The sequence below is a fragment of the Panthera uncia genome, chromosome D4, assembly GCF_023721935.1.
Source record: "Panthera uncia isolate 11264 chromosome D4, Puncia_PCG_1.0, whole genome shotgun sequence".
In the NCBI taxonomy this organism is placed as follows: Eukaryota; Metazoa; Chordata; class Mammalia; order Carnivora; family Felidae; genus Panthera; species Panthera uncia.
The window spans coordinates 28159485-28177191 of record NC_064807.1 but is presented as its reverse complement, the minus strand read 5'-3'; the positions used below and the strand labels follow the sequence as shown (position 1 = coordinate 28177191).

The 17707-nt window shown below is 40.6% G+C and overlaps 1 protein-coding gene across 6 annotated transcripts in view; it reads right to left on the bottom strand.

Annotated features, from left to right (window-relative positions):
• The window catches only part of AOPEP (aminopeptidase O (putative)), a 340428-nt gene that overhangs the window by 106689 nt on the left and 216032 nt on the right, over window positions 1-17707 (bottom strand). For all 6 annotated transcript variants that reach the window (XR_007458796.1, XR_007458785.1, XM_049634234.1 and 3 more), the window contains one exon: window positions 6709-6752. Coding sequence is in view for 4 of the 6 variants with exons in the window: in XM_049634234.1 (XP_049490191.1) it covers window positions 6709-6752 (44 nt within the window). In the remaining 2 variants the exon portion in view is untranslated. The remainder of the gene's footprint in view (window positions 1-6708; window positions 6753-17707) is intronic.

Sequence of the window (17707 nt, the reverse complement as noted above, 5' to 3'; positions counted from 1 at the left end):
GTGCAGACACTGGGCTCCATCGCTCTCTGCAGGATGATTCCCCATGGAATGAATATACATGCTGGTGAACAATCTGTGCTACGGTCTACAACCTGAACAACAGACCAGGCCAACTGTGTGGGTTATTCCGTTGGAAAGTATTAAGGCAAATTTTGCTTTGCCATATTTAGTATTTGCACACACAGGTACTACTATACCATGGCACCAAAAACAAAGCAAATAAGAACTCCTCTGTCCACTATCAAGTAAAGGCATAAAAGCAGCAGCTACTATTTATTGAACACCTACTATGTACCAGGCACTGTAGCGAAAATCTCATTTACACTTTACAACATTTGTGCAAGACCAATACTATTATCCCCATCTCAGAGATGAGCAAATACAAATTCCAAGAAGTTAAGGGATTTATCCAAGGCCACACAGATGGTACTTGAAGAGCTGGGATCCAAGTCTATGCTGCCTGGCTACAAAGCCCCCGTTTTTCTTTCTATGCTGAACCTAGGCATCGTGATATGTTGGTCGTGACTTTTGGTGCAGGCAAATCTGTGGAAAAGAAGGGCCTGTGCTTGCTCCAAACACTCCTGCCTTCTTGCTCATGTCTCTCCTGCTGAAGGTGGCCTGGCCCCTGCTGTAGTCGCCCTGTTTGTCTGCCCTTCGATTTCAGTTCTGAAGAGATGGAGAGACCCTTAGGAGGGGCAAAAGTGCGAGGGCAGGAGAGTTCATTGTTCAGCTGCATCCAGGGGCAAAAGACACTCTTCCTTGAATGAAAAGAACATGTGTTTTCAGATCACTTTCCCTTGGAAAGGTTCAAAGCATCTTATAACCATTATCACTTCATTCCTCATAATATCCTTGTGAAGTGGGTGTCAATTGTTGTGTGTGGCTGCTAGCAGATGGAGAAACTGCAGCATGAGAAGACTGGCCAAAGTCGGGCCAAAGAAAAGACCCAGGTTTCTCGACTCCCAGTGCCATGCAGATGTCAAACTGCACTGATGCCTATTTGGGAATTGCTAGTGGGGAATGGGACGCTGAACTACGAGAGGAAGATAAAAGCAGTAACTGCAGCTGCTAAAAAAACCATTATTTTTTTAAGGTACTAGAAGTGGCTTTACCTCCCAAAGAAGTTATAAGGGATGTGTGATTAATGCCTACTTTTTTTTAAGGAGGCTCACTGCCCAACATGCGGCTTGAACTCACAACCCCAAGATCAAGAGATCTACCGACTGAGCCAGCCAGGTGCCCCAATAATGCTTCATTTGCAAGGAAGAAATGGACTGCATGTTTGGAGGGAAAAAGTGACAATTATGTAGTTTTTGCTGTTTTGTCATAATTATTGAGGTGACAGTGCCGGTGAATTTTTAGGTTTGGATTTGGATATACAGCCATGGTAAAGCAAAAGTTGGCTTTTTCAAATCAAGACGCTCAGAGTCTAAGCCAGTGGTGAATGTTTTCCCTCTGAGATCATGTGGCTTAAAGCATCACAACAACAAGCAGAAGCAATTCCACTTCGCTGGGACCCAGGACTTACAGGAAATTACTCTTCTGCATGTCTGATCACTATGGAAATTGATTTTATACAGATAGCTAAAAGTACACAGGCCCACGATGCATGCCCCCATATTTGTACTAGCGAGCGGTACTTCTGCCTCATTACCCAGGCCTCCTGGATATCTGGAACAGCAGGTTGTTTCACCCTCCGGCTGGGAGAGTTCCCTCTCTGTACTCCTACATCTTGTAAGGCAACTCTGCATTTCAGGCGTCTGTCTCCAGTCCCTCTGAGCTATAAATGTGGTCACACATAGTTAACACGGCAGGGGAAAGAATATGCTGGACGCCCTGGCATAATGCTGGCTAGAGAAATAAGCTGTGTTTAAAGCTGAGAAAGTTTAAAGGCAATGGCTCTTCTCTCTGTGAGGTTAACATGCATAGAAATAGACCCAGGCTTGTGTGAAAATGGTATTGCGCTTGTGGTATTGCTTGTTCAGTTGATATCTGAGGGCGGAGTGACGAGGCTGGGTGGGCTGACCATCAGCTGTTTCTGCCACTTGTGCCTCTCAGCTTGTTGCTGACCAGAAGAGATGTCTTTATCACTCTGGCTCCCACCTGCAGCCTCTTGAGGTTCCAAAGATCACACACGCTCCATATCTCTAAAGGAAAGCACAACTTGCGCAACTTTCTAAAGCCCCTTGCAACTTTCACGTGAACTAAACTGCAGATGGGACGGACTTTGGAAGTGCAGGTACGAGATGCACTCAAGCACCGGGACCCTCAGTGCTCTGGTCTAAAATGGAAATGCCCTTGTTTGGCACATGACTGACATTCTGCATGGATTTTCAAATTTTAGTAATTTATGTTCTGGTTTTTAAAATTTTTTTACTTTAGAGAGACAGGGAGCGTGAGCAGGGCAGAGGGGCAGAGGGAGAGAATCCCAAGAAGGCTCCACATTGTCCGCACAGAGCCCAATGCAGGGCTCAGTTCCGCAAACCTGGGATCATGACCTGAGCTGAAGTCAAGAGTTGGATGCCCAACCAATGGAACCACCCAGGTACCCCGATAATTTGTCTTCAAGTTTTCTCTCTACAGTAGATACAAATAGTGTGCATCTCAGAACCGTGCACATGGTTACTTGTTTCTTGATCAAAAGGAGTCATTTGTGCTCGGGTAGATAATGAAGATTGCTGAAGTCACATTTATAAGCAAGTACTCCCTAGCTCTGTGGGGGAGGAAGGGTAGTGAATTAAACCAAACATAGGAACATGCACACACAGACATAATAATTGATGAGACCCACTGTTGATACGGCTGCAGTATCAGGTGGGCAGGGTGCTCTTGTATCAGGGCTGGTTGGCACCTAGGATCCGTTTGGATTTCCTTCTAAGCCCTTTCAGCTTTTTCTTCCCTTGGTCTCATAAAACATTAGCATTTAAACAGAAATCTCACGTTGAAGATGTGTGAAACACAGCTCCTCACCTTCCTCCCTCCACCTTCAAATCCTCTCCCTTTCACTCCCTCTGCCCCATACTGGTTCCTGAGACAAATCTCCCCTCTCTGAGCTATGTTTCCAGCGCTACCTCAGAGAATAACTGAGTGGCCAAGAAAGGTAGGTCAGGTCGTGCTGGACTCCTCCCTATAACTTCCAAAAACAACCAACCAAGTCTTACCTGTGGCCCCTCTGGAATATCCCTCAGATCTGCTCATTATTCTCAAACCCTCCTGCCACAACCCCTGCCGGGTTCCAGCTCTAGATCTTGCTGGGTGAACAGCTGTCTTGGTTTCTCATTGGTGGACTTCCAGTCCCTCCCACCCACATCTATCTTCCACAGCATGCCCCCTCCCCGCCCCCCGCCCCAGTATCTTTCAAACCTGCTGATGGCACTCTCCTACTTTAAACCTTCAGAGGTACTTCCTTGCCTCCAGGCTTGAGGCTAGGACATGGGGGGCCTTTCCCTGTATACCGAGGAGTCTGAAACTCCCAGGAGCACTCCCAGGAGTCACAATGATCTGTTTCACGTGTATCTTCAGCAGTGGATTAGGAGATCCCTGCGGGCTGGGCATGGAATCTATTCCTTCCCGTCCCCTAGTGTCCAGCCTTTATATAAAGCCTGGTATGGGAGGTGCTCAATAGATAATGTTAAATTAATCAAAGCAAAAGAACAATGCAAAAGCACTATGACACACAGGATGCTGGCTCCTGAACACTAACTGGTCTAATCTGAAGAACCTTGTCCCGATCAGAATGGCTCACGTGCCTAACAGATGTGCCCAGGGATCAGTTTGCAGCAGTGCCACAGATTAGAAGCTCTGGGGGTAGGTGTGGGGCCTTCGGAGACCCAGATAAAATTGGTACAATATCCTGCATAGGTAAAAGGGCAAACGGTCTGTTTTAATAGCTGAATTAGATTCTCAGTTTAGTTAGCAGGAAAGAAGATGTTTGAGTCTCAAAAACTATTCTGGTATACTTGCTGAAACAGATTCCTTGTAGGGAGGAAATGATGTTAACTTTTAAGGGGACTTTCACAAAGAAGCTTAAACCTGCTAGCCAAAACATGATCCTAACTGGGAGAGGCATCCTCTCCTATGGTGAAGGTTGCTGGTCGGTGGCCACTATCAAACAGACGGGGCTCTTCCACAATCACAACAAAAGTCTCTTTGTGGGTCCAACAGAATGTCCCTCAATAAATATTCACAATGATAAAATCCAGGTCCCCTGGAGCCAGAGGGCTCAGGGCCATCCAAATGAACTTCATAACCTTAGTAGCAAGAGGATGAAAAGAAAGACCTCCCAAACCAAAAATGCACTTTGTTGCTTCCATGAAATTTGCTGTATTTGTGCCCTAAGAGGTTCTTCTGAAACAATGTATAGTAACAGACTTCGGTAACAGCAATACACCATTTCTATTAATTTTCTTTTCTTTTTTTTCTTGCATTAGCTTCTAAGGAAACTGCTTAATTCTACCAGAGGGCATGAAAACTTATTTCAGGGAGGTACAGAAAAAAAGAAAAGAAAAAAAAAAAATATATATATATACTGTTGTTCTTGACCTTAGGAATAATGGCCACATCTGATGTGATTTTTGCATAAAGAAAACCCATATCTCTGCTTTAAAAGAAAGGATTGTAAATCTGAAACATTTTAGACTTTCCAAAACAAACCACACTTCCTTCAGGAGCAGCCTCGTGAAAAGCTAATTATCTTGGCCAATTACTAAGCTCCATGCAATCTCCCCGTATAAGATTTCCTACAGCATCAAAAGGCATGAACATGAAGAGGCAGAAATAAAGGATTTATCAAATAATAGAGGTATGTTCATTCTGTATGGTGCACTGGTTTGCTTTATGTGTGTGTATTCACATCTAATTTTATTTTATTTTTAAAGTTTATTTATTTTGAGAGAGAGAGAGAGTGAGTTAGTAGGGGAGGGGCAGAGAGAGAGAGTGAGACAGAGAATCCCAAGCAGGCCCTGCACTAACAGCACGGAGCCCAATGCGGGGCTCAAACCCACGAACCGCACTATCATGACCTGAGCCAAAACCAAGAGTCAGGCGCTTAACCAAATAAGCCACCCAGGCACCCCCACATCTAATTTTTAAAAGTAAGTGGCTAATTGGAATTAGAAGTAGAATTGGAATTGGAATTAGAACGTGAAAGATGAGAGTTAAGACAAAAGGGCAGGCAAAAATCTGAAAGATGGGAGTTAAGACAAAAGGGCAGGCAAAAATCTAACACTTAGAAAAAAATCTTCATGTCTTCACAGCCCCTGGAAACTCCCCTGAACCTATATGTCATCTTCTGGTGGCATAAACACTGCCACCTTCCCTTTAAGACATTCATCTGGACTGCCTGTAAGACTGGCCCACCTACATGGAAGATGACCTTGTGTGGGTCCAAGTAGTGTCTGTGTGAAAGAATTCATTTCCACATTTGGAGACCCAGTGTGAGCATAAAAACATAGTTAAATCTGTGGGTCAGAAACGAGAGGAACATTGGCTCCGCTTCAAAGAAATGTTTGATTTCTCAAGATGCCCTCCTTTAAGGTTAAATACCAATTTTGCTATTAGAAATTATGTTTCAGGGTATTCACTTTTACTGTCTAAATGAAGACAGGAAATTAGAAGGAGAGGGTTGGAATGAACCTAGTCTAAACTTTGATGTAGGTCCTAAACCTCCTCCTCCTGTACGTGGTCAGCTCCTCGTGCCTCAGTCCTCTTACTGGTAAAATAGGGGCAGGCATGTAATGCACCAAACGGTGTTGGATGGAAGGTTAACTGAGTGTCTGCATATAGAAACCTTCCAATGAGTGCTGGCTCACAATAACCACTATGATGGGGCGCCTGGGTGGCTCAGCCAGTTGAGCATCCGACTCTTGATTTTGGCTCTGGTAGTGATCTCATGGTTGTGGGATTGAGCCCCATGTTGAGCTCTGTGCTGAGCATGGAGCCTGCTTAAGATTCTCTCTCTCCCTCTCTCTGCCCCACTCCCCTGCTTGCTCTTTCTCTGTCTAAAACAAAATTAAAAAAATAAAACGATAACCATTATGATGATGGTGGTGGTGGTGGAGGACTGTAATGAGGATTAAATGACTTACTGTATATAGATCCTATATACAGTGACTGATGCACAGAACATGACTATTGTTTTAACTGTATCAATCATTGATTGAGCACCTACTTTTCACAGGTATTATATCCTTTAATCCTCCCAAGGGTGAAAAACTGAAATTTGGAGGCATGAAGTAACGTGCTCTGAATCTCAGAGCTAGGAAGGAGCCACAGTGATGTAAGAACCTACCTAGGAGAACTTGACTTCAAATCCCAGGCTCTTATTACTACACTATGCTTTTACCTTCAATTAAACAGTATTTCCTTATATTAAGCTACATTAACTAGAGAACCCTAACCTAGAACTCTCCTCTCCTCCATTCTTTTTCACAGTAACTAAGGCCACAAAGTGTCCTTGGCTTGCCTCTTACACTACTTTCAGGGCTCATCTATTCTGGGCCCTCCCAAGGCTGCATGCCCTAACTCCCAACACCCACCTGGGCCTCACTCTCTGTCTGGTTGACTGTCCTGGGACTCCCTCCGCCTGGGAGGGAGTTAGTTAAGGGAGGAAGATTGAATTTTCTAGATTGTAACAAGCCAAACAATGGCAGGATCCTTTTTTAACATTAAAAGTAAAACCGGGCTCTTAATTCCTAAATTGGTCCTCACCTTTTCTCTTCTGGGATGTTCTCCAACAGCATTTGAAGGAAATCCTGGAATAAGAAAAAAGCAAACCATTAAAGATGTCCATCAATAAATAACTCTGTCTGGAATCATGCCAGAGACCGGGTGCTCCCAGCTGCTGACAGCTTACCTGGTAGGGAAGCCAGGCCTATGTTGACTTATTATATGATATATTGTATTTATTAATTTACCAGGGCTTCAATCCAATCAGTTAAAGAGATTTGTTTTGTAAAACCCACAAACAAATTGAAAAATGTACTGTTTGTTATTTTGACCTAACCCACCAATTTATTTTATTTCATGTTTAACTATTTTCAAAAGGCACCATCCTCTCTCTACTCAACCACATTCTCGTCATGAGCTTTCCCTAGAGATCCTGTTACAACTGGACAATCACAAGGCCAAGGGGCTAGTGACTAACTTGCAACATTCTTGCATTACTCTAAGGAAAGATAAAGACAGGCACCTGGCTCGCTCAGTTGGTGGAGCATGTGACTTTTGATCTCAAGGTTGTGAGTTTGAGACCCACGTTGGGTGTAAAGATTACTTAAAAAAAAAAAAAAGATGAAGACAAAAATCAAGACAATTAATACCCCAGTGGAGGAACAAAGATGTCACAATTACAAAATGGTTCATGGGCCCATGCCTCCACAGCCTCTTCCATGCCGCTGTGAAATCCTCAATTATTTCACATTTAGGATCTTTCACTAATAGATTTTTCTAAACTAAAGGTATGACTTAAGACACACCCATTTTTCCCTTTATGATGGAAAATTTCAAACACACTCAAAAGTAGAGAAGAGTATAATTAACCTTCATGTACCCATCAACCCACGGCCAATCCGCCTTAACCTCTTACCTGCCTCCTGTACTATTCAGAAGTGAATCCCAAATGTTACACAATTGCATCAATCAATGTTTCAATAAATTATCTCTAAAAGATAAGGACTCTTTAAAAAAAAAAAAATAGCCATGGGGCGCCTAGGTGACTCAGTCGGTTGAGCGTCCGACTTCGGCTCAGGTCATGATCTCACAGCTCGTGAGTTCGAGCCCTGCGTCGGGCTCTGTGCTGACAGCTCAGAGCCTGGAGCCTGCTTCTGCTTCTGTGTCTCCCTCTCTCTCTGCCCCTAACCCACTCGCATTCTGTCTCTGTCTCTGTCAAAAATAAACAAACATTAAAAAAAAAAAATAGCCATGGGGCACCTGAGTGTCAGTCGGTTAAGTGGCCAACTCTTGATCTTGGCTCAGGTCATGATCTCACAACCCATGGGATGAAGCCCCTCGTCAGGCTCCTCGCTGATAGCACGGAGCCTGTCTGGGATTCTCTACCCCTTTCTGACCTTCCCTTGCTCTCAGGCAGGAGCTCGCTTTCTCTCTCTCTCCCTCTCTCTCTCTCAAAATAAACACACATTAAAAAAATAAAAATAAAAACATAATCACAATATCATAGGCCTAAAAATTTCACATATAAATGTTCAAAGTTACATTTATATTTAATTGGCACCTTAAGTACTGTGACCAATCTTTTCAGCCCATCTAATTCTAGAATCTCGATTTGGTCTCAACTAGGTTTGTCAGATAAAATACAGGATGATCAGTTAGATTGGGGGCATACTTACACTAAAAAATTATTTGCTGTTTATCTGAAATTTGAATGTAAGTGGATGTTATGCATTTTTATTTGCTGAGTGACCCCAGACTAGTGTTAACCCTAAGTTATCTTCAGGGTTTGATAATATTCATTTTGGATAAATGTAGAACATGAAAGAGAGAAGATGAATATTAAAGTTTCTAGGGACTTGATATTGAACAATAAACAAGGTCTAAGCATGAAGTTTTTCTTTTAATAAATTGAAAACAATCTTTTACAACAGGTCCTTTAAAGAGGGACCTGTGTGTGAGTCCAACTGATCAAATAAGACACTACCAAATGACTCTCTTCAGAAAGAAGCCCCACCCTCTGCCCCAGCCCCAAGAACCAAGTCTTCAGATCCAGGGTCAGCTCGGGGCTCTGATGAGATCCATCTAAGTCATGGTGCAAGATGGAAGCAGCACTGACCTTCATATTACAAACAGATGGAACTGCAGAGGAATGGAAATCTGCAAACAATTTGTATGACAAGGTGTTCTCTCTCCATCATGGCACCAAGCATAGCCGCCATCCCTTTCTGTGTTTACAGGTGGTTAAGGCCATTTCTTCCACAGGCAAAGTCTCTCTAGTTGGAATACTAATGAAAGGTTTATTTCTCCTAACCTCCCTTCTCCTTCCAAGTTATTATTTGTTTACTGCTGCTTCACCTACAATAAATGATACAAAGAGCAACAAAACTAATTTTTAAAAAAATGTATTGTGTAGTCAGAATGGAAAAGGACAACTCCAAACAGAATAATGCCTCACATCTAAAGTCCTTCCTAGCACCTTCAGTAGATATATGGAGAAAAAAGAGGAAATGAGTAATATCTAAAATGTGAGGAATTATTATTTAAAAATTTTTTTAATGTATATTTATTTTTGAGAGAGAGAGACAGAGTGTGAGTGGGGGAAGAGCAGAGAGAGAGGAAGACACAGACTCTGAAGCAGGCTCTAGGCTCTGAGCTGTCAGCACAGAGCCCGATGCGGGGCTCGAACTCATGAACTGTGAGATCATTGCCTGAGCTGAAGTTGGACACTTACCGACTGAACCACCCAGGTGCCCCTGTGAGGAATTATTTTTGTTTGAGGTTCTTAAAGTCATTATTTTTATAATTTAATTTTTTTAAATGTTTATTTATTTTTGAGAGAGAGAGAGAGAGAGAGAGAGAGAGAGAGAAAACAAGCAGGGAAGGGGCAGAGAGAGAGGGAGACACAGAATCCCAAGCAGGCTCTGAGCTGTCAGTACAGAGCCCAATGCAGGCTCTAACCTGTGAACCATGAGATCATGGCCTGAGCCAAAGTTTTATAATTTAAATAATTATTTTGTAAAAAAGTTAATTTAGAAATTAATTTGTCACAATCTGGTATACTGATTACTTTGCAAATATTTCTTTCATTGGCTTACTGATAGTATTCTTGCTTCTTAAAAATCTGAGTGCTGAGGCATGCCTGGGTGGCTCAGGCAGTTAAGCATCAGACTTCAGCTCAGATCATGATCTCACAGCTTGTGGTTTCAAGTCCCACGTCGGGCTCTGTGCTGACAGCTCAGAGCCTGGAGCCTGCTTTGTATTCTGTGTCTCCCTCTGTCTCTCTTCCCCTCCCCTACTCACACTCTGTCTCTTTCTCAAAAATAAATAAACATTGGGGCGCCTGGGTGGCTCAGTCGGTTGAGCGTCCGACTTCGGCTCAGGTCATGATCTCGCGGTCAGTGAGTTCAAGCCCCGCGTCGGGCTCTGTGCTGACAGCTCAGAGCCTGGAGCCTGTTTCAGATTCTGTGTCTCCCTCTCTCTGACCCTCCCCCGTTCATGCTCTGTCTCTCTCTGTCTCAAAAATAAATAAACGTTAAAAAAAAAAATTAAAAAAAAAATAAATAAACATTAAAAAAATTTTTTTAATCTGAGTGCCATAATTATAATTTACTAAGTTTGCTTCATCATCTCCTTATAGTCCATACTGACTCATCCCATATTCGTTCAGTAATTTATGCTCAATTATATAGAAGAGAAAGTGACGTTAACTCAATGACAAGGAGGAGAATTTAACTGCAGGAGAAGCAGGTAATTCAGAGTTAACTTTAATTCTTCCCTTTTGCATTTTTCAATCACAATTGGATCTTTCTTTATAGGACTACAGAACACAATGTTCCAGAATTTTGTGTGAATACAGGAAAAGTATAGGAGGTCTCCAAGAAACCTTGCTTCATTTTTGAGAAAGCAGGTCGGCATCTGCCTCATCCTGCCTCAGGGTTGAGACCTGCAGGTCACATGGCAGCTGGCTGGCGGCTTCCAACCAATGCTGGGGACAACAGGTCTAGAGGATCACGATGGATCACAAAACCCCAACACCTCGAGCATCTCTAAGTCATGGTGCCTGTATTCCCATGGGCTGTGTGAATGCCATCCACAGTGCTAGATCCATCCAATCCAAAGACATTCTTGGCCCCATTGCTGTATCAATGGAATCAACCCTGCTGGTCCTTCTTACTCCTTTTATAGACGTAATCATTAACCACAACCTGCTAGTTTTCCTGGCTCTTTTTGGAAATTGGCATATACCCCAGAGTGGACTCATGACAGAAGCTTTCCCCCTCTTCTCACAACAGGAGAATATAAAAGGAAAAATGTCTCCTATGGTTATTCTTTCCTTCACTACCTCTTTTCAATTCTTCCATCCAGCTTCTTTCTTCCCTTCAACATGTTGGCTGAATTTTAAGTTACAAATCTTAACTGGACAAGGAGGACTTTCCTTAAAGCCTGATTCTAGGATCATTGACAAAGTTAGCTAGCAACAAATGCCAGAGTCCCAGTTTGTCACCTCTACAGTATGCCTGAAAAAAAGATTAAAACCAAAGGCAAACCAAACCAAACTCAAAGCCCAAAACCCCTGTTGTTTTGACAGTGGGCTAGGATAAACTTTTATCTGGATCCTTGGAAATTGTTACAAGCCCTCACCCCAATCAAAAAATACATTCCTTGTGAATATTTTGTCATTTCCTACTGTCATAATAATCTGTATTCCTACTCTTATAATAACCTATATAATCAGGTCAGTCCCAGATAGCTTAGTTTGATTAATACCTAATAACAGTGAATTAGGCATGATTAAAAAAAAATACACTAATGTTTGGCACAAGGCTAATTTGGTAATTTCTTTTTTTTTTTTTTTTAATCCGGGTAAAAATATTCAATAAAAAGCAGGTACACATATATTCTACCAGACAAACTGACAATGGCTTGATAATTGCACAGGACTAGTGATTTCTTTCAGATGTTTTATGAATAATTACCATGGTCATGGGGAGAGGGAGGTAGGAGAGGCAAAACAAATAACCAAATAATTTAAGCAAGGACAGGGTTGGCAGGGTAAGAACTGAGAAATGAACTGGTCAGCAAGAAGTCATTGTTAACATGTAGTGGGGACTGGGAAGATGGTAATACCATAAAATATTGGACAGGTGGGGTTTCACAAGGGATATGATTAAGAAGTAAATTGGAAAAAGAAGAAATTGAAGGACTTCTTTTTTTTAATTTTTTTAAATGTTTTTATTTGTTTTTGAGACAGAGAGAGACAGAGCATGAATGGGGGAGGGGCAGAGAGAGAGGGAGACACAGAATCTGAAGCAGGCTCCAGGCTCCAAGCTGTCAGCACAGAGCACGATGCGGGGCTCGAACTCACAGAGGGCAATATCATGACCTGAGCCGAAGCCAGATGCTTTATCGACTGAGCCACCCAGGTACCCCTGAAGGACTTCTGAGCAAAGAACCTGGATCACAGCCTTACTCATCATTAAAAAGTAAAGCAAAAAAAAAAAAAAAAAAAAAAAAAAAAAAAAAAATAAAATTAAAATTAAAAAAAAAAAAAAAAAGACAAAAAATGGCACCGGCAGCATCCAAACAAGGAAAGAAGTACAGCGTCACGGCATAAATTTGAAAAGGAGACAATACTAAGGAAAGAAACATAAGAATCCAACACAGCCTTAAGCCCTCCCTCTGCACCACGCAACCTCATGCTTAGCAGTAGTGGGACTGGTAAATTGCCCAAACCCTGAAAATTCTCACAGATACCCACACATTTGGAAAGAAACAGGACTATCTTTACCTTTCCTCTACCACCACCACCACCGAGTCCTCTTCCTCCTTCTTCTTCTATTTATTTTTTATTTTATATTTCTTTTTGACCATGAAGGGACTAGAAATGTTTACTAGAGAGAGATAAGCAAAACCTGGGAAATAAACAACTGAGGAGGATGCTCTTTGATGGACTGTATAGCTTCTAGAGATCCAAGCAGAACTGGAGAAACACTATTGAGAGAGTATCTGCAGTGGGAAAAAGCTGCACCCAAATTAGGTGATGAGAATCTTTGCTGGGGACATTTAACAGAATTTCAAGAGTTAGTGCAGCCAAATTTTTGCAACAAAAGCTGTATGTAGCTCCAAGTGGAGCTCTTGCCCTTCACTCTCTCCATGCATTAACACCCAAGGTTGAAACTGTAGCTCAGAGGGAAAGAAAACATGTCTATGACAAGTTGGGAAAGAAATCAAGAACAAAGTTCTAATACATATGAGAATAAATAAAAGGTCAGGACAGGGCTACTTATACTGAGAATAAGCAACAAGAAAAGTATGGCAACTATGCAAATTAATGCAACAAAAACCCACATAAAGGGCGAGAAAGAACTAAGAAACATAAAATAAAAGACAAAGACTCCAGTCTTGAAGAAAACCTAATCCAAGGAACAGAAGAAAATTCTCTATGAACATTTACCCTATAAAATAATTTAAATATTATAATAAGAACATAAAGTCAGTAAAATGAAAGCTCAGACACAAGATGACAAACCAATGAAATGAGATGAAAAGAGAGATTTCTAAGCAAAGAAAATAAATTAAGGACCAAAATAATACCAGTACAGGAGCACCAATAATACAGAAACAGCAATAAAAACAGACATTAAAGAAAAAAAAATTGCTATAATGTTATAACAATATTAATAACAAAAATAATATCATTTGAGATAAACACAGGCCATCAAGAACAAAAAGACAGAAGCAATTAGAAAATAAAAGATATGGAAGGCAAGAATGATATAAAATAGAGGCAGGTGCCTGGGTGGCTCAGTTGTTAAGCATCTGACTTCAGCTCAGATCATGATTTCATGGTTTGTGGGTTCAAGTCCCCACATCAGGTGATCTTAAGCCCCGCTTTGGGTGAACACAAGCCCCACCTTCAGGAGAGGCCCGTTTCTCTCTCTCTCTCTCTCTCTCTCTCTCTGCTCTCGCTCACTTGCATCCTCTCTCCCAAAAAACAAAACAAAGATGATGTAACATAAGGATAACTGGTAACCTTGAAATTCAGGACCCTTCAAGGGAAAAAAACCCAAATGTGTTCAAACATACAGCTAAGACAATTTTACTAAAAGAAGGAAGAACAGAAGGTAAAACTGGAAGTGCACACTCCTTTCTAGGGAAAAACAAACAAAAACAAAAAACTGATGCAGACTCATAGACACCGAGCTATTTTCTGAGTCAATTACTAAATGTCACAGATAAAAGAAAAAGAATCCTTCTTTCATCTGAGTGGTATATAGAGGAAAAAGTAGTTTCTACAGCTTTATTAATGTCAGGAGGCAGGTTAAGCAACATCCACAAAGTTCTGAGGAAATGAAAACGTGACCCAAGAATCTTATACCAATCCAGTTTGTAATTCAACTATAAAGGCCAACAAACATTCTCAAGCACATACGAACTCAAAAATCACAGAAGCAGTGAGTCTTCAACTTGAACATCAATTTGATAACAAGTCCAGCCAACAAAAAGTCAAATCAAAATATGGCACTCCTAAATACATAAGCATGAAACAGTGACAGGTGGTGAAAGTGAAGTCCTTTACATACAGAGCTAAGACTATACAACTGTGAAAAGTATGGCTACAGCACATACTGTAAAGGATATAAACCTTAACTATGTGAAAATATTCACTAAGAAAAGTTTCAAATTGGGGGAAAAGTAGTAGAAATACATAACTGCTAATTTCTTCAGCTTTTACAGAAGTGAATAAACAAATGCTTTCTAAAAAGAAAATAAATAGCTAAAGAGAAAAAAATAATTTCAACCTCAAAGACTTTTTTGTAATCATCCTTCTTAACTATAGAAGACTCTTTTCTCTCTTACATGTATCTGAAGTTCAGGAAAGTTTTTTGCATTCACTAGTTTCTTTTTCATTTGTTAAATTCAAGTAAAATAAAGTTGAAAACACTTCATTAAAAAGCACATACAATATAATCCTATTTTTATAAAATTATTTTATTTTTAATTTTTTTTAACGTTTATTTATTTTTGAGACAGAGAAAGACAGAGCATGAACAGGGGAGGGTCAGAGAGAGAGAGGGAGACACAGAATCTGAAACAGGCTCCAGACTCTGAGCTGTCAGCACAGAGCCCGATGCAGGGCTTGAACTCATGAACCGCGAGATCATGACCTGAGCCAAAGTCGGACGCTTAACCGACTGAGCCACCCAGGCGCCCCTATAAAATTATTTTAAAATATATCTTTGTGTCTATACATGTGTACACACATACACACACATATATACACTATATACAGATATACATCCAGATACATGTATACATATCATCTATATAACATATAGAAAGGGAGAAATAGAGAGTGTAATTCCTGGAATGAAGTTCACCTAATATTCATTATGGGTATTTATAGGTGGTGGGATTTTAAATATTATTTCACATTCTTCTTTGTACTTTTATGTATTGCTTGAATTCTTTTTTATAATGAGTATGTGTCAGTGAAAAAGCCATAATTTCCAAATTTATTGTGGTACTGGCAGAAATAGAGATTGATGGAATGGAATTAATAGTCCAGAAATAAACTATAGATAAAATAAAGTCAACTGACTTTCAGCAAGGATGCCAAGACAATTCAATGGAGGGAAAGAATAATCTTTTCAACAAATGGTCATGAGACAACTGAATATTCACATGCAAAAGAATGGAGTTACATCCCTACCTCACACCATATATAAAAATTAACTCAAATGGATAAGAGACCTAAATGTAAGAGTTAAAGCTATAAAACACTTAGAAGAAAACATAAGAGTCAATCTTCACAACTTTCAATTAGGCAATGGTTTCTTACATATCATAGCTAATGTATAAGCATCCAAAGATAAAAAAGATAAATTGGACTTCATCAAAATTAAAAGTTTTTGTGCTACAAAGGACATTATCATGAAAGTGAAAAGACAGCCCATAAAATGAGAAAGAACATTTGCAAATCATATATTTGAAAAGGGATCTGACTCTAGAATATACTAAGTACTCTTAAAACTCAAAAATAAGAGACAACCCAAATGAAAAATTGGCAAAGAATCTAAATAGACATTTCTCCAATGGAGATACACAAAAGGCCATGAAAAGATGCTCAATATTGGGGTGCCTTGCTGGCTCAGTGGGTAGAACACCAGTCTCTTGATCTCAGGGTCATGAGTTCAAGTCTTGAGGGTGGAGCCGCTTTAAAAAATGCTCAAGATCATTAATTCTCAGAAAGATGCAAATTAAAACCACTTCACACTCACTAGGATGGCTATTACAAACAAAACAAAACAAAACAAAACAAAAAAGAGAACAAGTGTTGGTAAGGATGGGAAGAAATAGGAACCCTTGTGTACTGCTGGTAAGAATGTAAAATGGTACAGCCGCTGTGGAAAACAGTATGGCAGTTCCTCAAATACAATTAAAAGATAAGAAGGCAGGGACTCAAACAGATATTTGTATACTAATGTTCAAAGCAGCATTATTGACAAGAACCAGAAGGTGTAAATAACCCAAGCATCCATCAACAGATGGATAGAAGAACAAAATGTGGTTAGATACATACAATGGAATATTGAGTCATAAAAAGGAGGGAAATTCTGACATGTGCTCCAACATGGATAAACCTTGAAGACATTATGCTGAGTGAAATAAGTCAGACATAAAAGAATAAGTATCGTACGATTCAAACTCATGAGTAGTCAAACTCATAGAGATGGGAAGTAGAATGATGGTGGCCAGGGGCTGGGGGAAGAAAAGAATGTGGAGTTATTGTTTAATGGATACAAGTTTCAATCTGGGAAGATCAAAACATTCTAGAGATGGATGGCGGTGACAGCTGCACAACAATGTGGATGTACTTAATGCACCGAACTACACATTTCAAAATGGTTCCAATGGTAAATGTTGTTATGTACATTTTACCCAAGTTTAAACAGTAAAAACTAAAATTAAAAAAGAAAGATGAAGTACTGCTACGTGCTACAACATGAACCTTGAACACACTGTACTACATGAAAGAATCCAGCGCAAAAGGCCACATATGATATGACTCCATTTTCACGGAAGGCCCAGAACAGGCAAATCCACGGAGACAGAAAGTAGGTTAGTGGTTGCCTAGCACTGGGGGGAGATGGAAACGGGGCGGGGGCTGATAATGGATTGGAGGCTTCTTTTGGGGGTGATGAAAATGTTCTGAAATTACAGCGTGGTGATGGTTGCACGATCTTGCAAATATACTAAAACCACCAACTTGTACACTTTAAAAGGGTGAAATTTATGGTATGTGAATTATATCTCAATAAAGCTGTTATGTGAAAACAATAAAGCTGTTGTTCACAGAAGATAAACAACAGAAAAACCGAGCAATTTGGTGGGGGGGGGGGCACTAAGTATTTCACGGGAAGTTGAAATCGGAACCTCCCAAGTCACGGTAAATGTGAGGCACTCATTTAACAATGCAGTATCTTGGTGAGAAGTGGTTTTAAGCAGTAGGAGTTTGGGCTAATCAGTCAACCAAGCATATAAGACTTCTGAGCCCCTTTTCGAGATGTCTTTCCAAATACATGCCTAGGAACACCTTCCTTTCCCCTGCAACCAAAAGAAAAAAAAGAACGTAGAAGCAAGGAACAGCCATCCAGTCTTGTCACATCATGCTATTCCCTTCACAAGTGTTTAGACTGTGCATGCACATCTGTTACATCTAACACTGTGGGCAATGTGACTTCAAGACTGTGTATGAGCACCACTGTCAAATAGCAAAAATACCCATCAGACCAATCTGTGCTGAGGCTGCATCTTCTATTCTCTATCAGTTATGAGTGCTGTTTTCAGAGCCTCTCCCTCTTTGTTAACTTTCTTGCTATGTGCAGCCCGGCCTCATGCCAGTATAAGCTGACAGTGTCTTTCTCTGATAGTTTTGTGGCCAGGCTACCTGACTATGTCAGTGTATCTTTTTATTAATCTATTTGTTTATAAAATATATATGGCACATGTACTGTACCAACTGTATATTAGGTACTGG